The sequence below is a fragment of the Lithobates pipiens genome, unplaced genomic scaffold, assembly GCF_037356315.1.
Source record: "Lithobates pipiens isolate NorthernLeopardFrog02 unplaced genomic scaffold, aLitPip1_a1.2 Scaffold_1, whole genome shotgun sequence".
In the NCBI taxonomy this organism is placed as follows: Eukaryota; Metazoa; Chordata; class Amphibia; order Anura; family Ranidae; genus Lithobates; species Lithobates pipiens.
Window position 1 is genome coordinate 122,793,256 of NW_027507685.1, and position 23,452 is coordinate 122,816,707.

Sequence of the window (23,452 nt, forward strand, 5' to 3'; positions counted from 1 at the left end):
TTTAACTTGCGTATGAAAATTATTCCCCCCCCCCCACCTGAGTACAAACATGCTCTTCCATGGCTGATATTCCTTTAATATTTCTGAATTTCATGAGTACATTAAATGTGACCTCTATAACTCTGAATTAAGAATTTATGCTGTCTTGAAATTTATGAAATATTTCAACATGAAAGAGAGGCCTGTTCCCCTGGGTAGAGAGTATAATAAATCACAGCTCTTCGGATTTAATACTCTGTAGTCAGCAAGATCAGATTTTTTTTTTTTTTTCTGCTTTCAAAAATGAAAAAAATGTAATCCTATAAAATAGCTTAACTGCCATCATCCCACATAGTAGAATTTTTAATTTCTGCTGTTTCTGCCTGGATTTATTTCCAATATTCCTGCCCAGCTTTTCAATTTCCTCTGTTATTAAAATTTAATTCAGTGCATTAGCATTTAAATTAAAAAAAGGTTTTATTTTGTAAGAATCATTGGCAAGGAGGAAAAATTGTAACCGACCTATTCTTTTGTTACATGAATTTGTGATGCAGTTTCACTGCTTGTTCAATTTAAAATGCAGATGTTTTTTTTTTTACATCGCTTACTTTCATTTTTCATAAAAAAAAAAAAAAGTCCGCTCTTTTGCCAATGAAATATCATCAGCAGGTGAGACAATTTTTGTGGTAAAATTATGTATATATATATATATATATATATATATATATATATATGTTTTTAGGTTTATTAAAATATTTCAATGTGGCGCATATCACCTTTTGACACTGCAATCTAATTTGCCTTTCAGTCATTCTGTGTTGTCATTATATATTGATTGTATTTGCACATTTTAGATTGGAAAAGACCTTTGGTTTACTTCAATTAGGCATTTGGAACCTGTAATATATGCAGCATGCACTTGTAATATTCTCTATATTAAAATAAACTGTTTATGACAAAACAACAGTTTTGGTTTAGTCGCAGGTTGTTAGTTTGCTCATATGCTGAAATTGAAAGCTTATTAATCAATTTTCTCATCGGAAGTACATCAAAGGAAGCTTTTGATTAACCATAGGAGGAAAAAAATAAAAGTGGCCGCTTTGTCCCTATTGTTATCAAATTTTAAATTACAATACCTAGGACAATACAGAGTTTAAACTGAAAATATAACACATTTAAATTTTTCGGCTTTGTGCTAAAAAATAACATTGTCTGTCTTTTTTTAAATGAATTCTGCTTTAAATTTATAATTTGGCTGCAGTGTGACTTTTCATAAGAGCAGCCAAACTGGATTGCCCAAACGTCTGCTTGTAAGCTCTTGGGTTTCAGTTAAATATTTAAAGCTCCATTACAGCCACATTTTCTAGCTTTGGCTCAAAGAAGAAGAGGTAACATTTCTGTCTTGCTTCTGTGTTTGACCCTAACTTTAGGTTGCGCAATGGTCATGGACACAAGAAAGCACAGACAGAATAAAAGTGTTGTCAGAAGTTTCAAACCCTCCTTGGTCTTTTAAAAAGGTATTTTTGTCTGATAGATTTCCAATCTCTTCTGTCTTGGCTGGAAGCAAGGGGCAATTTTTCCAGTAAAGAAAAAAGATGGCAATAAAACCTCGACAGAGGTTCGATCTCTCTGCTGCAGGAAATAAAAGCTTTTGACTTGAATTGTGCTTTAAAAGTAACTTGTCAGAATAAAAAATGGTAAGGAACTGCTTTTGCTGACTTGTTTTTGAAGATGTGGGTCTGGCATTCTTCTTTTTGGTTTGAGTGCTTGTTAAGTTACTGACTTGAGGCAAGCATTGAGTGTCTGGTGTCAGGTTGCTAGAAATGTACCTATAAAATCATTAGGCAGTGAGGTGTGCCTAAAATGTTTGGTGAATGGTCCGAATAGCAACATGGACCAGGTTTGTGTGCATGCACATGACTATCCAGAGACGGGTTGTGAAGCGCCACCTAGCATGGAGTACACGTGACCATCAGGGTAAACCCACTGGGGCAGTTGAACGTGTGAGTGGTAGGGTCAGTGCAATGGAGTAACGAGTGAGCATCGAGTTCTGCTACAAATTGGGGAAAAGGGCAACGGAGATGCATTAAATGTTGGTGCAAGTGTACGGGATGCAAGACGTGGGCAGAAAATGTGTTTAGAACTGGTTCAAATGCTTTCACGACAGGACGGAAATGACTGAGGATGAGCCATGTTTGAGTCAGCCGTAGACAAGCAGAACTCCAGACATGATCGAGCGAATGCGACAAATGCTGGCACAAGATTGGCTTCTGACTCTACGATTGATGGTGGAGGAATTGGGCATTAGCATATACACGGTGCACACCATCGTCCACAAAGATTTGGGTAAGTGGAAAATCTGTTCCTGGTTTGTGCCACACAAGCTAGAAAAACGGATGTAATCCTCTGGAGATTTCATTACCATGTGTGACCAGGATCCACCCTTTCTGCGAACCATCATCATAGGGGATGAGACCTGATGCTACTAGTTAGATCCGAAATCCATGCAATAGTCGATGGAAAGGCATTCGCTGCCTTCCCCGTGACCCAAAAAGATTCACCTGCAAACATTCCAAGGTCAAGACAATGTTGATCGCCTTCTTCAACAACGATTTTGCGGAGGTGGTGGCAAGCCAAGAACGCGTGACAGCGGTTCTGCTATTGATTCCTAAGGAGGCCTTTGTTGACTGTTTCCAGCAGATTTATGAACATTATAAAAAGTGTGTTGTGAAGGATGGCAATTATTTTGAAGGCCAATAAAGGTAATTTCTTTGTATCTTTTGATTTTTTTTTTTTTTTTATACCATTCACCAAACTTTTTAGACACACCTCGTACAATGATAACTCTGGAATGTGTAAGAACTTTAAAAAGTCAGCAGTGGCATTTCCTATATCTTTCTCCAGACAACTACTTTTTATATTGATTCATCCCTGCTGCATTAAAGCTATAGTTTATTTTAAATTATTACCACCTGCTGTAGGAAATGTATCTCTGCGGGTGAGGCAGGCTTCTTGTATTGGAATCCAAGACCTCTCCATTTTTCTAACTTGCTTCTGGTGCCTAGGCTTCTGATGGAAATAAAAAAGCTTTCTTTTTATTTGTTTATATCTCTGTGGTGTTATCATCTTTGCATTGTTGAAAATGGCGAAAGGTCAAGTTGCTGATAGACGCAAGACAGTTCTGGCCAATGTTGTGGTCAGTTCCTCACTTGTCCACAATTGTGTACAGTCATTCCATAAAAGCAACTTTTTCTGCTTCTGTTTGCAGGAAATGATTGTGGTCCATGGATTCATACAGTTATCTTAAAGTGGAGTTCCACCCAAAAATGCTTTAAGTGATGGGGACCCCCTGATATGCCACATTTTGGCATGTAATTGTTTGGAGGGGGGCGGATACCCTCTTTTTAGAAGCATCCAGCTCCCACTTCACGGTACTCCGCGGCATCGGAAGGAAGTTCATCTCTCTCCCCATCCGTCCCTGCAATCTTCTGGGACACTTCACAGGTCCCAGAAGATTGCCCGGCCATTCACAGCGCTCAGCTCGGGCATGCGCAGTGCGGGCCCTTACTGTGGGCTTCACAGCTGAATGCTGGTGCTGTGGAGAGGAGCGGGGCTTCGTACGCCCACATCGCTGGACCTTAGGTCAGGCGAGTGTCTGATTATTAAAAGTCAGCAGCTACACTTTTTGAAGCTGCTAACTTTTCATTTTTTTTTTTTAAATTGTTTATATTCCCAAATTTTTCTGACAATGTTAACTGTTGCAGAGATCACTTTAGTAACCTTGGGCAGATAATATAAAAATCTAAACTAGATACCACCTTGTATTCTGGTCAGGGAAAGAGACTAAATATTAAACAAACACAGTCCCCTCACAGAAAAAAATCAGTTGCACTGCTGATGTAAAACATATACCATTTAGAAAATATAACAATGTGAGATAACTTTACCACCTAACACCCTAACCCCTCAAAATAACTCATGCAGAAGTCCTCTGAAATATAGATATCAGTTGAAATTGGTGTATAAACCAACAAGCCCGAACAAATAAGAGTCTTTTTTAATTCAACTATTTTTAGTATTTTTAGAGAAAAAGAGATAACTGGTATGGCCAAACAGAGGCTACAGTAATTGAACCAGGGTAGGCATGAGAGCAAAAACACAAATTTATACTTTGATGCTGTAGCATTCCAGAACACTTGCCCATAGGATCATGTCCATAATATATAGGCTTTATTTGTTGAAGAAATTGTTTAAAGAACCAGGAGATGAAGGGAAGGAAGGGTCAAAGAGTAAAGTCGGGTAGTAATAGAACAGAAGAAGGGGGAGAACTCCTCCCCCAGAAACTTGGGTCAAAAGATTAAATGAGTCAGTTATAGGACACTCACACTATTGGGGTTCAAGGATGGTAAGCCATAAGTGAGCCATGGTTCCCAAAATTTAAAGAAGTCCAGCCTAAGATTTTTAGGCTGGGCTTCTCCTATGGGTCATAGGAGTGCAATTCATTTTGCATTCCTGTGACCTGTTTTCAGCGGAGAGTGGTCTGAAGTCCACTCTCCGCTGATGTGACTGCAATCAGTCGAGGCAGCTCATCATCTCGACTTAGGAAGTTTGGATCCCCCAGTTTCCTTGGCTGATGGCAGTCTCAGTGAGCCACTGAGACAGCCGCTCCCCACCCCTCCACAGCTCACCGCTCCAATGAGCATGGAGGAGCAGAGCAGGAGAGATGCTGACTGACAGTCAGCAGCTCTCTGCTCGGGAGGTGAGATAACCGAGCCATCAGTGGTGTGTGGTGCTTCGGTTCTTGGTGCAGAGACACCGTTGGACAGCTGCAGCATCGGTCTGATGCTGCATCCACCTAGGTAAGTATGAATCTAAAAAAAAAAAAAAACCCGTACATCTATTTTAAGGAATTTAGATTGTAAGTCATAAGGATACGGTACATTTTCTAATTCACTAGCATCAGGTTCACAGGATCCAATCCTTAACTTATTGAAAATGGACTGCAGATTTCTTCAAAGCCCTGGCTATTGTTTGCTTTGCTGCAAAAAACAAATATTGTATTTTTCGCTTCATAAGATGCACCTGACCATAAGACGCACCTAGGTTTTAGAGGAGGGAAAACAACAAAAAAAGAAAATTCTGTACTAAAATATTTACCAGTGCCCATGAAATGCAGGCTGACCAGTGCCAAAGAAATGCAGCCTGACCTGTGCCAAAGAAATGCAGCCTGACCGGTGCCATAACAGCAGGCTTACCTGACTTCATCAGATCCACCTGACAGAATACAGAACGGCCGCGGCGGCATACTCCATTCGGCCACTCTTGCTGCTCTGCTTTCTGGTGCAGCAACAGTGTCAGACCCAGCCGGGAGATCGCCCGGCGCTCACGGGGGCTTGGATGGTCTGTCCTCTGCTCTCCTACCTCTCTTCCAGGACTAACATAGCGGTGGTGGGGGGGCGGTGCCTGGTGTATATTTGCTCCATAAGACGCAGAGACATTTTCCCCCATATTTTTAGGGGAAAAAAGTGCATCTTATGGAGCGGAAAATACTGTATGTGGCTAATTTCTTTTTGGTATGAAAAATGGCTCCTTACCGGCTGGTGAAAAACAGCCATTCATATGTCTTTGGGGACTTTTAAATGAAATAATGTTTAAAGCAGTCCAAAAATTCTGGACCAGAATGCCATAAGTTTAGGACAGGACCACCATATATGGACTGTATCTCTGTGTACACCACATTCTAATGGGTACTCGGCAAGGGCACCTATATGGGGAGGACTGGGTTCTTTAAATTTTCCTTGGTTTCACGTGATGCAGACATAAGAAAAGGGAAATCTCCCTACCAAGGTTGCAAATCGCTCTAAAAATCCATTCAATTTTAGTGTTGGCCAGAGTGATTTAAGAGTAGTGAAACCATTATTTTTTTTTCCCCCCATGTGTAAATGATTTTCTGAATTGCCAGTACAATTTCATTTATTTGAGTACGGTGGCAAATGTTCATACTTTTCTTGTTGCTGTAGAATTAATGATGGGACTGTAGATAGTTGGAGTGCTTTGTCTCTAGATGAACATTCCAAAAGACAACTGCAAACATTTCTCATTGCACAGTCTACTTCAAAATCCTATACAGGGATAATGGAATTACATGTCTAATGATTCCTATTTACAAATATTTCTGTGCTCCCTTAGAAAAATAAAATCGGATAAAAGATACAGTATGCTCTAATGACCCCTAATTAGCGTCTGGTCAACAAAAAAAAAAAAAATATATATTCTCTAAGGTTAGGATTTCATGATATTTGTGCGAATAGGTCAACCATTTGTCCTCAAGGTACATATTTTTTCTTTTGTTCAAAAGCCACCACAAGTTGCAAAGTAGGAAGATTTGGTCCAACCTTTCACAGTTGATGAGTGATCATTTTGTTATCCTTCTCTCCGTAGGATTTTAATAAATATTCATGCTATGGAAATAATGATATATTGTAATTTAAATTAATTAGGATTATTAAAATGAGCGTAGAAAATAGGCAACCTTTAAACTAGCATTTCATACAGTGCCGGTCTGAATACATTATCATCAACAGCCTTTGTATAAATTAGCTGACGACCAGCATTTTATATAGATGCCCTCACAGAATTTTTAAACTGTTTTACATTTTTCTGTGCAGGTCCAGTATTTCTACATATTTTCTATATTTTCTATGGTATTGTTACTTTTAAGTCAGTTTGCTGTGTGTTTTTTACCTTTGGGGGGGGGGGGGGGGCGCAATTTTGAGCGTGCGCAAACAGTTTACATGAAAATGTACAATTAATGTATTTTTTTAAATAAGTAGTAATTTTTTGTATTTTTTTTTCTTTCTACCCCTGCCTTATTTAAAGCATTTAAAAGTGATATGATTGGAGAAGGGTCAAATCAAGACACAAAGGAAATAAAAAAGGAACTGCCTGGATTTGGTGAGGTGTGCCTATATGCAGGAATATCTTAAATAACCTTCTATCTTTTAAAATTAATTTTCAATGATAATACTATGTCTAAAGCTGCCCACCAGATTGGGCCACTTAAGACAGCTTGAACATCTTTGCAGCAGATATGTTCATCCTCCATGACTGTGTTTCTCGACCTTTTTTCAGTCAAGGCACCCTTTAAAAATTCTGGATCGTCTTGAGACATTTCCGGCAACAAAACAATGGAATGTTGTCTGAAGGGTGTTGGCTCAAACTTGTCGTGCATACACACGGTCACAAAAATGTTGGCCAACAATTTTTCGAACGTAGTGACGTACTATGTTGTTTTTCAACTCTTTAGTGCCACCCTTTGGGCTCCTTCTGCTAATTTTGTGTTAGTAGAGTTTGGTGTGTGTTGATTTGCGTTTTTTCTTTTTGCGTTTTTCATGTAACGCTTTTTAGTTCATGCGTTTCATTTTGTGCTTTTCAGTTCGTTTCTGAACACCGTTCGTCAACCAGCCACGTTGCGGAATCGGAGGAGATAACGTGTTATTTATTATTGGTCTTGGAGTTATTGCTTTGACATTATTTTTTTGGTTGAATTATGATTTGATTTGGTATTTTTTTTATATTTTTGGATGCATACAATTCACTTTTTGGTTAAGTTCTATTGGCAGATAGCATGTCTAATTAATTAATTTTTTTTTATTTTTTTAAATACACAATAAAAAAATTGTGGAGAATGATACTTGGCTAGGTGTTTTACTTCAAATGACCATTTGGGAGTAGGAAGTTACATTTAAAAAATACAATGTAAAATTGACAAGGGACACCAACATAGTTGTATCTTTTGATCTTAAAAAGTATGGATAATGGTGATGTGGTAACTTGCACAAATATATATATAAAAAAATATTATTATTATTCTTGATATCACTAGAAAAAAAAAGCCTTTCAAAATTTGTTTGCAATAACTCCATCAGCATCACCAGCAAAGAAACTTCATTATTATCCCATTAAAGAAGAAGATAATTGTGCGCAGCATTTGGAGATTTCATAATTTGCTACGTCACGAATATTAATTCACCATTACGAACGCTAGTTTACAAGACTGACTGCTTCTGCTTCTGAGCATGCGTGTTTTTTTTTACTTTGGACTTTTGTCCGACAGACTTGTGTACATACAATTGTAAAATCCGACAACGCACATTTGTTGGCGGGAAATTTTGAAGACATGCTAGCCAACATTTGTTGAGGGAAAGTCTGACAACAATTGTCCGATGGAGCATACACACGGTCGGATTTTCCGCCAACAGCCTGTCATCACACATTTCCCATCAGAAAATCTGATCGCGTGTACGGGGGGGCTTTACACTTTTTATCCTCCCCCAACGTTTTCATAGCAGGTAACTTGGGCTGAAATGTTTCAGTTTTGCTCTTTGGAGTCATAATCCTGTCTTACTTTCCTCAGCATCTACCTACCTATCAAGAACTGAAACATTTTTGGTGGACTAATTGCATGTTGTATTACTGTTTTTGGCATTAAACTGGTCATAATTTACCATGTGATCAGCGCATATTTTTTTGACACAACTGCTTTTGAAACATTTCTTGTCTTGCCTGTGTACAAATATTACAGCATAAACTGCACACTCCTATCTATTGCTGGATAGTCACATGTAACCTTTTCAGTTTGTGTTTTGTTTTTCTCAGCAAGGATTTAGCTTTTCGCCTCTTTTGGGCCATACAAATCTTTCTGCAAGCTCTGCAGAGGTTGGTGGTTGGACCAAGAACATGCACCTTTGATAATGATCACAAGGTTGTGCGGAAAATGAAAGCATGTATACAAATTTGTAGATGCTTAGCTATTCCATCTCTGTAATACATGCACTTGTTTCTTCCCTTTTATAAATCCCGTAAGAACAAATATATACACTTACCGGCCACTTCATTAGTTGCTAGTACTGGGTTGGACCTCTTTTCCCTTCAGAAGTGCCTTAATTCTTTGTGGCACAGATTCAACAAGGTGTTTGAAACATGTCTCAGAGATTTTGGTTCATATTGACATGATAGCATTGGATGAGATCTGGTGACTGTGGAGGCCATTGGAGTACAGTGAACTCATTGTCATGTTCAAGAAACCAGTGATGAGATGGTTTGAGCTTTGTGACTTGGTGCATTGAGTAGGAAGTAGCCATCAGAAGATGGGTACACTGTAGTCCTAAAGGGATGGACATGGTCATCAACAACACTCAGGTAGGCCATGACTTTTAACTGATTCTGAATTGGTACTAAGGGGCCCAATGTGTGCCAAGAAAATATCCCCCACACCATTACACCACCACCACCAGCCTGAACCATTGATACAAGGCAGGATGGATCCATGCTTTTAATGTTGTTTACACCTAATTCTGACCCTACCATCTGAATGTTGTAGCTGATATCGAGACTCCTCAGACCAGGCAACGTTTTTCCAATTGTCCAATTTTGGTGAGCCTGTGCGAATTGTGGCCTCGGTCTCCTTTTCTTTTTGACAGGAGTGGCACCCGTTGTGGTCTGCTGATGCTGTAGTCCATCTGCTTCAAGGTTCGAAGTGTTGTGGTTCGAAGTGTTGAAGTGTCGAAGTGTTGTGCATTCAGAGATAGTATTCTGCATACCTTGGTTATAATGAGTGGTTATTTGAGTTACTGTTGCCTTTCTATCATCTTGAACCAGTCTGCTTATTCTCCTCTGACATCAACAAGGCATTTTTGTTTACACGACTGTAAATCTGAGAGATGGTTGTGTGTGAGAATCCCAGAAGATCAGCGGTTTTTGAAATACTCAGACCCAACTATCTGGCAACAGCAACCATGTTCAAAGTCTCTTTCTTTCCCCATTCTCATTCTATGTTTGAACTTCAGCAAGTCGCCTTTTGCCACATATAGATACCTAAATGCATTGAGTTGCTGCCATGTGATTGGTTGATTAGCAATTTGTGTTACCAAACAATTGGTCAGGTGTACGTAATAAAGTGGGTGGTGAGTGTGTATATCCCTGTTGATGTGCCAGAAATGCTCCATATTTACTGTCTCAGTCCTGCCTTGTTGTCTTTTGCTAAACTATAAGACCCCCGCCCCTCCTATTTCTACAACATGGAAATTAATTGTTTTGTAGTCCAAGATAGGACCTGGGAAGGCTGATTAGACTCCTTGAGATAACACAGGAGCATGCACAGGACAGCTCTAAATTTTTGACAGGATCAACAGGTATTTTTCATTCAAATCAAACCGATATAACAAAATAATTTGTTTTATTTTTTAACAGCTCAAAATAGAGCAAATAAGAGAGGTTACATCCTAACCACTTCCGGACCGTCCACCGTCGTTATATGTTGGCTGTTTGAAGAGGAATATCATTGTGACAGCAGCTAGCTGCCATAACCCCGGTATCCTCTTCTTCAGTGAGCGGTCCGCTTTCAGATAAAAATGGTCTCTGCGGCAGATTCGCTGCAAGATCACTTTTATCGGTGGCGGGAGAGGGCCCCCCCGCCACTCTCTGGTGTTCTCCACCGCTTACTGGAGCCGTCAGCAGAGGCGATCGGATTTTTGCCCTTGCTGGGCATGGAGACAAGTGAGGGGAAGATGGCCCCTATCTTCCCCTCACTTGAGTCTTTTTGACCCCAGATCTCATATTTAAGAGGACCTGTCATGCTTTTTTTTTTCTATTACAAGGGATGTTTAGATTCCTTGTAATACGAATAAAAGTGACAGTTTTTTTTTTTTTTTTTTTAAACCGTGTAAAAATAAAAGATAAAATAAAAATGTCAACGCACCCCGTCCCAGCAAGCTTGTGTGCGGAAGCTAACGCATACGGGAGTAGCGCCTTCATATGAAAACGGTGCTCAAACCACACATGTGAGGTATTGCCGTGATCAGTAGACCGAGAGCAATAATTCTAGCCCTAGACCCATTCTCCAACTAAAACATGAAACCTGTAGAATCTTTTAAACATCGCCTATGGAGATTTTTATGGGTAAAAAGGGTAAGGATTTGTTGCATTGCGGGCGCAATTTTGAAGAGTGACATGTTGGGTATTAATTTACTTGGCGTAACATTATCTTTTGCAATATAAAAAAAAAAATTGGCTAACTTTACTGTTGTCTTATTTTTTAAAATTCAAAAATGTGTATTTTTCCCACAAAAATGCGCTTGTAAGACCGCTGCGCAAATACGGTTTGACAGAAAGTATTGCAACGACCACCATTTTAGTCTCTAGGGTGTTAGAAAAAAATGTTATAGTGTTTGGGGGTTCTAAGTAAGTTTCTAGCAAAAAAACATTTTTTAATGTGGAAACAAAAAATCTCAGAAAGAGGCTCGGTTCTTAAATGATTATATCAACTTTAATCCCAACCTCAGCTAATTTTTTTTTTTTTTTAGTGTTAGAGAGAGTGGGGAAAGGTTATAACCACTGTCAGGTGTCTGTGCTTCTTTTTAAGAGCTTTCCCCCAGTTTTTGTAAAAACAGTAAGTGATCATGCAACACAGCCTTAGACAACAAAAACACATTTTTAGGAAAGTGGGAAATGGATTTTCTAGGTTTTAAAACATGTTTTTAATTTATATAAATTCTGGAGTTTATCCTTTTTGAAAACCTTTTGAACATTTTCTTGAATCAACACATTTTTAAGCCCTGCTTTACATTCTCTTTTTAAAAGAATGTGCTCACTTTATGGGGATCATAGCCTCTAGCATTTCTAGAAAATTCTGAACCCAATATATCGCATACAAGTTTCTGTTGTTTGCATATTATTTTCTTAACAATTTTTCTTGTCGGCTTTCAGCTATGCAAAATATTTCATACAAATTTTCCTGCTGCTTTTTTTGTGCAGTTTTCTTTCCTCCTCCTGCCTTTTGACATGTAGTAGTTTATAGTAATGGAAAAAAAATGAAATCGACAGAAATATACATCCGTGGAAAATTCCCTTTGGCTCTTGAAAATTTTCCATCGGCTGCAAAGTGAACCGTGCCAGAATATTGCATTATATAAAGGATTGTTATTGGGTTCCTAGATGGGGCCTTTAATGAAATAGGAATCTTATGAGATGTGTAGAGATTTAGCATGCTTTGTAATATATGTGTTGTGTAAGTGGTTTGCTTATTTTGTTGTGCCTAAGAAAATGATTATTACATATATATCTAGGTGTGTGCTTTTTAAAAGTATGCTTGTTTTGCGACTTTTTAGTTTTTACACCTTTTTGTTTTCATTTTTATTTTTTCAACGTGATGATGTCTTACTGCTCCCAGTAAAATAGAACTTCTTTCAAATTAAAGAGGATCTACAGTTGGTTTTTAGTGTTGTTGGCAATTTCTGTGTAGCTTTCACATACTGTTATGCTAGGTGTACCCTATGTCTCTTGCTGTTTTATTACGTGTACGTTTTTATTTTGAAAACTTTGTCTGTATATCTTGACATTCACTCAGCCACCCTATTGACTGCTAAGATACAATCTCAGCGACATATAGAAAGTACACTATATTGTGAAAAATATTTGGAAACCTGCCTTTACACGCACATGATATTTAATGGCATTGCAGTCTTAGTCCATAGGGTTCAATATTGAGTTGGCCCACCCTTTGCAGCTATAACTGTTCTATCTCTAGGACAGAGAGCTAAACCCGTCTATTCCATAAACTCCAGATACCATATTTCTTTGATCTTAAATTTAATGGAACAAGCCAGGTGAAACTTCAAATTGATAAAATAAATATCAATCGGTACAATTTTGCATATAATACGTAAACAATGCACTATAACACAGAATGAGATAACAAGAACTCTCATTTTAAACTCGCTGAGGGGTGATGGTGAGAGATTGGGGAAAACATGCCTTACTGCCTTGCTGTATTCTTAAAATGGAAGCAGAGTCACTTCTTCTAGAGAATTCTCCCAGAATGAACTGGTTCCTAACCACTTTATTAACACATTCTAAGAGAATACAATATGTACCTTCTAAAAACAACAAAGCTATACTAGAAAGGAAACATTAGTTGGCGCCTGCCCTCTGCATATAACTAGCTTGGTGTAAATCAAGAAAATTCAACATGTTATTTCAAGCACATAAACATAAAGTATACTGAATAGAAGCCTGGTGGGCAGAACAATAAAAGCTCCAACTCTTCTGGGAAGTATGTCCACAAAGTTTAGAAGTGTGTCTATGGGAATGTTTGACCAGTCTTCCAGAAGCGCATTTGTGAGGTCAGGCACCGATGTGGATGAGAAGGCCTGGCTCGTGGTCTCCGCTCTAAATCATTCCAAAGGTGTGCTATCGGGTTGGGGTCAGGACTCTGTGCCGGCCAGTCAATTTCCTCCACCCCAAACCTGCTCATCCATGTCTTTAGGGACCTTGCTTTGTGCGCTGGTGTGCAGTCATGTTGGAACAGGAAGGGGCCATCCCCAAACTGTTCCCACAAAGTTGTGAGCATGAAATTGTCATAAATGTCTTTGAATGCTAGCTAACACCTTAAGAGTTCCCTTAAGGAGCCAAGCCCAACCCCTGAAAAACAACCCCACATCATAATCCCCTCTCCACCAAATGATTTGGACCAGTGCACAAAGCAAGGTCCATAAAGACATGGTTGAGCGCATGAGACATGGATGCCTGATCTCACAAATGCGCTTCTGGAAGAATGGTCAAACGTTCCCATAGGACACCTGCCTAAACCTTGTGGACAGCCTTCCCAGAAGAGTTGAAGCTGTTATAGCTGCAAAGGGTGGGACAACTCAATATTGAACCCTACGGGCTAAGACTGGGATGCCATTAAAGGTTGCATGTGTGTAAAGGCAGGCGTCCCAGTGTATATAGTGTATTGTATAGTCAAAATATATAGTATTGTATTCAGCTGGGCAGAGCTGGTGGACATATTGAGGGGGAATTGTGGTTAATACTGATGTTTTCGGTTTAGGAAGCACCTGCAGATACCAGTGACTGACATTTCTCAGCAAAATAAGGGATTGGATGAAAAAAATAAAAATAAATTGTTGAGTTCCTGTCCGAAATAAGCCAGCTTAAGAGGACTCAGCATGTACCTCTACTGCCCCTTTCTAAGGGCATAGCTTGATCAGGCAGAGAGCTCATGCTTGTGTTTCTCTTGCATAATATTAGATCTAGCAGATGGTTGCAGCTCCTGCCCTCTAATCTGTATGGGCATCTTAAATATAAAAATATAAGGTTAAAAAACAAAAACAAAGCACAGCCTATGTGTTAATTTCCTTGTCTTCTATTTAAAGCAGAACATTATCCATAACAACTTGATATAAAATAATGTTCTTTAGCAAGAAACATTCCACATTAATAATTATGCTACCAAAATTAGTGTGTGCTGCAAAATTGCCTCCATAATTGCTCCTGTATCTTTTTTGCTGGAGGTGACCATTTTGCTGAAGCCTAGAACCCCTGAACAGCAGTATGTTCTAAAGCAGAACTAAACCCATTGATTTAAAAAACTTTACATTCCTGGAATGCCCGGATTGATATCTGTCACATTTGCTTGTGTCCTCAACCAACCTGTCCAACCATCAAATGGCTGGTGTCATAACTGATACCATGCGCAGCACCATGGCAGTTGCAGATCTAGCAGAAACAGCTTCCTTGGCTGTAAAGGATAGAAGGGTTTAATTCTGCATTAAGACTGATAGTAGATTGGCCTCTACAAACGCAGCAGTGCCCAAAAATGGAGAGCAACTGATCATGTGCCGAGCAGGGTGAGACAGTGTATTACTGTATTTTTAATAGCACGCTTAATGTTAATGTTTTACATAGCTATACTTGCAAAAAGGGACCAGCCTGAAGCCATCTAACAGGACTTCATTTTCTGACTTGAGTTCCAGTTTAAGTGTTGATGTAGTTCCTTGCTCAGGTCACTCACCTTGGTTGTTAAAGTGGTTGTAAACCGCTGGGCGAGTTTTTTTTGTTTTTATCTGCAAGGTAAAGGCATAATGTGCTAGTATGCATCACGTACTAGCACATTATGTGAAACTTAGCTGAAATCTAAGCATTCCAGTGATGCAATGTTCTTTCCAGGCTTTTCTCACATCTACCTAGATTCAAACCAAGCCATTGAAATATGGTTATAATCTGTTACATAGGAAGCAAAGTGGAAGATGCCCTGTACAGGCTTGAGGAAGTACGCTGTTGGTGACCCTGGGAGGTTTTGTCTGGTTTCTGGCTGCCCTGGGTCATAGAAAAAGTAGTGATAAGTCACAAACATGCAGCAGGAAGCAGATTCTTCTTATATGATGAGCAAATATGCCTGCCCCATTTACACACACACACACACGTGTATATATATATATATATATATATGCATGTGTATGTATATATATATATATATAATATGTGTGTGTGTGTGTATATAGAGAAAAAGTCTTTTTAAGATAATTACGGAACTGTTCTCTTAAAATAAAATAACCTGCAAAACCATTATGTCCCTTTCTCTCAATGGCAATTTTAATCCCATGCTGCTATTTTGCTTCCTAAGGAGAGTGCGGTGGGAGGACTGGCGAGAGCTCTCAAAGGCTGATTTGCTCCAAAGACTGTGGACAATGACTACAAACGATGTGACGGTGGTAAAAAAGGAAAAATGCGAGGAGGAGGTCCGAAATGTGGCATGGGAGGAGAAGACCAAGAAACCTATCAAAAACATAATTGGTGATGGCCCTGAGGAGGTGCCCGCTGAGATCTGTGTTGTAATCGGTGAGAATCGGATACAGCAGAATGTTGGTAAGTTCAGATATCCATCTTCCTACACCTGAAGTGAGACGATTGAGGCCTGGGAAAAGTTGGAATGCATTTAAACTATTTTTTTGTTTTTTATGTTTTTTTTTGTTTTTACTACCCTGTTTTTAAGGTGGTAGTGATTTTGTGAGCTAAATAGTTTTTATAACTTGCTTATTTTAGCTTGCCTCTCAACATGTGCCTCTGTTTTCTATTTAATAAAAGTGGCTGTAAAGAATAAACTTTTCTTCATTAAAATAATAAACCTACCAGCTGGTATTGCACCGAGCAGCCCTGGACCTCATTTTCTGGAGCCCCTGCCAGCGCTCTTGGCTCTTCCTCTTCTCTGTGCGCCATCGTAGGAAGCTGCTTCCTATGGTTGCTTACTCTATATGTCCATGGACATGCACACAACGTGTCTTGGCCCTGCCCCCTGCTTCCTGCTCACATGATTTGATTGACAGCAGCAGGCGCCAATGGCTTCTGCTGCTGTCTCTGTGCCTGTGAGGCCAAGGAGAGAGAACCAAATGCTGGATTGATACAGGACAACAGGATACAGGTAAGTATTTAGGGATGTATTAAGGTAAAAATGTCTTGCTGTTAAAACCACTTTCCTTTTACGGTAACAATTTTCTTTTAGTTTTGTATTATTTTTCTGAAGATGTAAATGTGATAAGCTGTATATGTATTATCAGTATTCAATAATGTTGTAATGTTCCTATATGTAGTTTGTACATATGTTCATGGGGGCAGCCATATTTGCTCATTACATATACGGTCTTTTCTTCCTTCTTTGTATTGCTGCACAATGGTCGTATTGTTCTTCACAAGAGGAATCTACCAGTCAGGATCCTTTGTGGCTGAGATTTGAGCTTGAGAAATGCTGATCAGGGATGCTGAGTGATTGTAATGAAATAAAAACATTCACTAGGAGGAGAGTCTCCAAATATGCACCTATCATAAGTAATAGAAAAATTGTACAGCATGCATGCACAGGCATTAAAGTTGCATCAAAATATTACACTAATGTGTTTATTGACATTATATTGTCCCATTAAATGAAGACTATTGTGAAGTATGTCCAAATTTTCCATAATTTATTTTTTTAACATTATTTGTATTTCAGTATGTGTTTTGAGTAGACTTTGTATGGTTAAAAAGGGACAATCAAATGGAAAGTGTCTTTTTATGTGAAATGGTATAGCTGGCTGTCTAAACTGTAAAGAGTAAGAAGGGTTATCAGGCTGTTCTTAGGTGCTTCCACCAGCACCAAAGTCTCTTCTGTCCTTCCCCATCTTCTTTCCCTTCCTTATCTTTCTTTCTTTCCTTGTCTTTCACCCTGTGGGAAAAAAACTATCCCAGTTGCTGCAGTAATAGGCGAATGTGCGGTAAAATTCCATCCAACCTATCTTGGTAACCTGGTATGTGGACTCATGTCTTTTCAATCCCAGACCTGCTGCATCGGTAGACGGCAACAGCTCCTGTGATGAGTCCTTTGTACAGATTGGAAGCTAAGGAATGATCGAAGAGGAATATGGTGCTTTGCTTTGTGGTTGCATTTAGGTTGTCCTATATACTTACTCCTCTTTACTCAATTTACAGATAGACTAGATAAAAAAAAATGGTTGCCTTCTTTTGTAAAAGATCCTTCTTGTGCTCAATGACGCTGTGTTTAATTCACTAGGGGAAAACTCTCCTGACATACCGCCAGCAGCCATGAACAGGGAGGCCACTTGGAGTGGCGGCGCCCGGCCGCGCAACATCTCCCCACGAATCAGCACATCGTCTCCAGGTGGGCAAATGAAAACCATATCTGTGACCTGAATTTCTAATAGTAAGTCTTGTGCAGCATTGTCTAGGAGAGAAGGACCTGCATTGCCCATAACAGTGATCAGTTACTAGCTGTTTTTGTGGTTAGTGATTGAGAATTATAGGATGAATCTTGTTGCTATGGGCAACACAGACACCAAAGTTGATAATTCAGTTGGTAGTCAATTCTGAAGTTATAAAGTGACCCTTGCTGTTCTTATGCTATCCTATCTAAGAGTACCTTCACTTGGAGACCATTGTAAGCTCTTTTTGTTTCCTCTATCCCAGTGGTCTCCAAACTGCAGCTCAGCTTGTTTGCCTTTATTCTGCCCTTGGGGCATTATTCCTCACACTGACACCAATGATATGGGTACTACTTATTCTTATTCCTCCTACTAACACCAAGAACAGGGCACTATTCCTTCAGGTTAGTTATGATGGGGCACTATTCTTAGCACTGATAACAATGAGGCACTATTCCTCCCACTAACCCCCATAGGGGACACAATTCATCTCTCTAACACCAACAGGGCACTATTCCTCCAGCTGACACCAATGATGGGGCACTATTCCGCCCACTGATCACAATGAGGCACTACTCCAACACCAACAATGAGGCACCATTTCTCCAGCTGACGCCTATGATTGGGCACTATTCCTCCCACTGACACCAACAATGAGGCACTATTTCTCCTGCTGTTGCCAAAGATGGGGCACTACTCCTTCCCCTAATACCAGCAATAGGGCACTTTTCCTCCCATTAATACCTATAATGAGACATTGTTTACTCCCATTGACCCCAGGGCATTTTCTACTCACACTGGCTATAGTCCAGCCCCCTCAAAGTCTGAAGGACAGTAAACTGGCCCTTTGTTTAGAAAGATTGGAGACCCCTGCTCTATCCTGTTACAGCTTGCTAGCAATCCTTAGACAGCAGCTGTGAATATTCTGCGTGAAAATGGATTTTATGTTTACTCTAATGTCCATGAAGTTTGCACAAATACAGTAAACCTAATTATCCCTGGTTTCCTCATTGATCGGAATTATTTTTGTCTGTTGGCTTGCACAACAGGCAAAAGAAAAAAACAAAACAAATCCAGCCAGACAACTAGCATTTTGAGGTGGTGGCTAGCAATGGCAGGCATTCTCTTGGTTGCCTATGTCTAACCTCTAGTAATTTCATTCTGCTTACATGTTTTTCATTAAATTTTTAGGGTCCTATGAATGTGGAATCTGTCGAAAGAAATATAAATATTATAACTGTTTCCAGACTCACGTCCGTGCACACATAGGTAATTTATTTTATCATGACTTGTTATATTTTTCCTTCTTTTATGTGCTTTATTAAATGGAGCTTAGATGAAATTTATGCTGTAACCACAGGCTGTGAGCAAAATCAATCAGTTCACGGCTAGTGTCATTCAAGAAGCTCAGCAGCGCTGCAAAATTATTCAAGTTACCCAAGTCACTCTACTTCAGTCAGAACTGGAAATATAAACCCTTGAAGTTTTCTAAAGGAAGAACAACCTACCTGCCCAGAACGTTATGTGACCCTTGACATTGATTTTGCTGTCCCGTTTAACAGTACCTGTGCAAAGAGGCTGTAGTAAGCATTTTATTGCTCCGTCTCTCGTCACATGGCTCAGTAACACTCCCTATATAGCAGCTGTGAAAACTCTGTATTAAGCATTTGAACTATTTTCTGGGTAAAAAAATTGTGCCAAACAACAAAAAATTTACATATTGCAGATTGCCAGCCATTCAGATTTTTTTTCAGGTTTTGTTTTCTTTTACGGCGGCACAGTGGTGTAGTGGTTATCACTCTCACCTAGCAGTAAGAAGGGTCGCTGGTTCAAATCTCAACCACGACACTACCTGCCTGGAGTTTGCATGTTCTCCCTGTGCCTGCGTGGGTTTCCTCCGGGTACTCCGGTTTCCTCCCACAATCCAAAGACATGCAGTTAGGTTAATTGGCTTCTGTCCAAAATTGGCCCTAGTATATGAATGGGGACCTTGGATTGTGGGCACCTTGAGGGTAGGGACCAATGTGAGTGTGCAATGTACAGGGATAGGGTCTATTGTAGACACTCACTCAGGTTGAACTGGATGGACTGGTGTCTTTATTCAACCTTACTAACTATGAAACTATATAGGACTACACTGGACACACTAGACCTGCAGCCACAGATGTATCTGCATTTTAAAATGGGGAAAACTACATTGTTTTCAGTAGGGCCTGCTTGCACCAATGTGTTACATTTTGGAAAAAGTCACATTTTGGCTACGTTGATCTGCATGCTGTCAACTTCGTTCAAGGCAGACATAAAATGGCATTTAATAAAGTTTTATTAACATTTAAAGTGGAGGTAAAATCTGTAATTTACCTCTTCTTCAGCGGTCCAATGTCCCCATTTTCAATCCAGCTTCTTCCAGGTGCCGGGCTGAAGCCTTCTTCATTGGCCAGCGTGGAATGACGTCACTCTGGCACATGTGCAGGAGTGCCGTCATACTTGCACACAGGCGCTGTGCTGGAATATACACTGAACTTGTGCAGCTGATTGCACATTTCAAAGAAGACTGCAAGCAAACAGAAATTCTGATAGCCCTTTAAAACATTTCAAAAGAAATTTGCATCACCTGTTCCTACATTTTTTAGAGGGAGGTTAAAAAAAATTTAAAAATCTGCACCTTGGTTCAAGTAATACCTAGAAAAATAAATTCCAGTTTATAATCCTGAGTAGTGTAAAAAAAAAAACGTAGGTAGCTTTTTTTTTTTTCTTATGTGGAACGCAGTATACAGTGATTAAAATGTGTAATTAAATCCTATCTCTCAATAACGAGATAAAAGGCCGAAAAAAACTAATGGGTTGAGAGATATTGTAATTAGACGCGCTGATACTGGCTGAGGATTCATCAGGATAAGGCAGACAATTTATTGGAATCTCTTAGATTATTAATGGACCTCACTACATCAAAAAGATTATCTTCAAACTCGCCTAATATATATGTTAAAGATTTGTGCTTTCAGATGCAAAATGAAAACGCCATTGTCCCAGAATTCTTTAAGATCTTTCCCAGACGCGCGACCATATATCACAGACAAACAAGTTTTGGCCATCTTTGGGATAGTTAAAGGGCAGCTTTTGCCAAACTGCTTACTATGCAATTGATTATAGAAAATGTTGTCCCTGGCAAAGGTTCTGTGAAGTGATGCACATTTTCTTGCAGTTTTGCAGACCTGGTGATCCTGCCTGCCTGCATTTAGACCACAAAAAAACATCACCATCACCAATCGTATAAGGATTTTAGGCAATTGGCAACAAATTTACTGCAGGCTGTGGGCAAATAAAGTAGATAAAAATGGGAACAGCTTCTCATTTGGCTTTTAATTCATTTTTTTTCTTCGTTTTAGTGACTTCTTATTTGGTTTTTAATTTTTTTTTTGTTTGTTTGTTTTGTTTTAGTGGAACAGTGCCCCCGGTGGGCCAAAATAATATTGCATTTTTTTTCAATTCGAGGAGCTGGTCATTTTTAAATGAGCATTTACCTGCATGTAAAAAAGAGACACAGATACATCTAAAAATATATATATGTACAAGACATGAGCTGTTGGCATTTTACATCTACTATGATGAGAAGTGCAGCTTAAAGTAGAAATATTCCTCTAAAAAAATACTTTTTGAAACAGTACAAGTAAAATAGGATCACATTATTATTTTTTCTTAAAAATAGTATTCCTTTACATCCTGCTTTTTATCCCCGTGCTGTGCATGTCCTTTAGACTCTTTGATTTAAATCTGTAGGCATGCACACTCAAGCGCAATCAAGGCGTTAATTTTGTTGTGGTGACTACATTGGAATATCTGTGCACTAATAGTTGATATGACTGCTTATAGTCCAACTCCGGAGCGTGTAGGAAAGGATGACATTGCCACAGCTGAATTGTGAAAGAATGAAACATTACAGCAACGTGTACAGAAATCTCTTTTGTTTAAGGGCCCATTTACATGATAGTGTTACAGTAATGCATGTATTAAAGTGGAAGTAAACCCATCGATTTAAACAGTAAAAATAAAAGGCATGCCCGGAATGCTAACTGCACATTGGCTGTGCTCTCAGCTAAACTATCAAACCATCCAATGGCTGGTGTCATAACGAATCACATGTGCAGCACCATAGCAGTTTAAGATTAAACAGAGGCAAAGATGGCATTTTCCTTGGCTGAAAACGATAGGGGAGTTTACTTCCACTTTAACGTGCAGTAATGCATGTTATATGCGTTGATGTTATGTGGTGCTATTTATTCTGAATGCACCCCAGCACACCTTTCCAACAGACATGTGTTGCAGCACACTAATGTTCGAGTGGTGCACTTCCAGACATGGCACAAATAATTTTTTGCTAAGTTTGACAGTCCATATAAATGAATGGGATGCCTTAATGCAAAATAACCCACTAACATATATGTACTAACACACCACAGTTGTATGCCTGGGCCTTAAGTTTTTTTTGGTTTATATGCACTTAAAGGATAAGTGCACATATCCTTTTTCTGTGCTCTATTTTTAGTGGTTACATAGTAAGGTTGAATAAAGACACCAGTCCATCCAGTTCAACCTGAGTGAGTCTCATTAAAGAGGAAATAAACCCTGATGGGTTTACTTCTTCTTTGTCTCCCTGCAAAGGTAAAGCATATAGTAGCCCATTATGTGTCACTTACCTGACACAGGAGCCAGCGATGTCACCGCTGTCCCCTGTAGTACGGAGCATCCATCTTCTTCCGGGTATCGCTTCTCGGGGCCACTCACAGCACCGGAGCAGCGATGACATCACTCCCGCGCATGCCCACGGGAACCGCCACTAACGGCATATCGCCGTTAGCAGGGGCATGCTGCTAACGGCGATAGTGCGCCTGCTCGCTGCTGTCTACGGACAATGCGCCATAGACAGCGGTGACTGTCTTTTAGTAAATATCTCCTAAACCGTGTAGGTTTAGGAGATATTTCTTGGACCTACAGGTAAGCCTTAATCTAGGCTTACCTGTAGGTCAAAGTGATTTGTAAGGGTTTACACCCACTTTAAGATGCTTATCTATTATATTATTATTATTATTTTTTTTTATTTAAGGTAAACATAACGAGCTGACAATTTACGCAGCGTTCCACACATACATCACACATTCACATCAGTCCCTACCCTCAAGAAGCCCACAAGATCCCCAACTCACATTCATATACTAGGATCAATTTTGGACAGAAGCCAATTAACCTACCTGCATGTCTTTTGGGGTGTGGGAGCAAACCAGAGTACCCGGAGGAAACCCATGCAGGCACAGGGAGAACATGCAAACTCCAGACATGCAAACTCCATCCCATGGCTGAGATTCAAACCAGCGACCCTTTTTACTGCTAGGCGAGAGTGCTACCCACTATACCACTCTGCCACCCATAAGGTGGTATCTAAGCATGCATGCTGTGGGCTCTTTCACTGTATTGCGAAAGCCAGGTCAACAGCAGTAAATTGCCTGCGGCATGCATTTGCAGGTTTCACTTTATGGAATTGAAATGACTTTGAGAGAGAGACCATGCAGCACCGACCAGGCCTCAAAGTAATAATCTTGGAGTTGCGGGGTTGTTGCTAGCTGGTTTATTAGCATATAGAGTGCAGGTTTGGAGCGTGCAGTGCACTTCGGCGACACCAGGAGCCAACAGCTGTAGAATGTGTTGATCGCATTGTGGTGGGATAATGAAGATGTCTGCTGCAGTTGTTGAGTAAGTCCCAGACAAAGCAGAAGTTGCAGAGGGTACCTAACTGAAATCCCTAAGAACAGAACCCATGTAGTCTTAACATTGTATGCTAGAGACCCCAAGACTATGAGCATAAAAAATAAAGATAGCAGTTAAAACCTGTTGAACTGGAGTAAATCAACCAATGCAGAAGCCATTTGTGTGCTTGGTCAAAGGAC

The 23,452-nt window shown here is 39.7% G+C and overlaps 1 protein-coding gene across 6 annotated transcripts in view; it reads left to right on the forward strand.

Moving 5' to 3' along the window:
- LOC143974349 (zinc finger protein 618-like) overlaps positions 1-23,452 on the forward strand; it is a 236,860-nt gene that overhangs the window by 110,166 nt on the left and 103,242 nt on the right. For 5 of the 6 annotated variants that reach the window (XM_077475667.1, XM_077475627.1, XM_077475636.1 and 2 more), the window contains exons 2-4: positions 15,443-15,684; positions 17,363-17,470; positions 18,702-18,779. In XM_077475667.1, the coding sequence (XP_077331793.1) occupies positions 15,507-15,684; positions 17,363-17,470; positions 18,702-18,779 (364 nt within the window). In that variant the 5' untranslated portion in view covers positions 15,443-15,506. The remainder of the gene's footprint in view (positions 1-15,442; positions 15,685-17,362; positions 17,471-18,701; positions 18,780-23,452) is intronic. The other variant, XM_077475659.1, reaches the window with a different exon arrangement.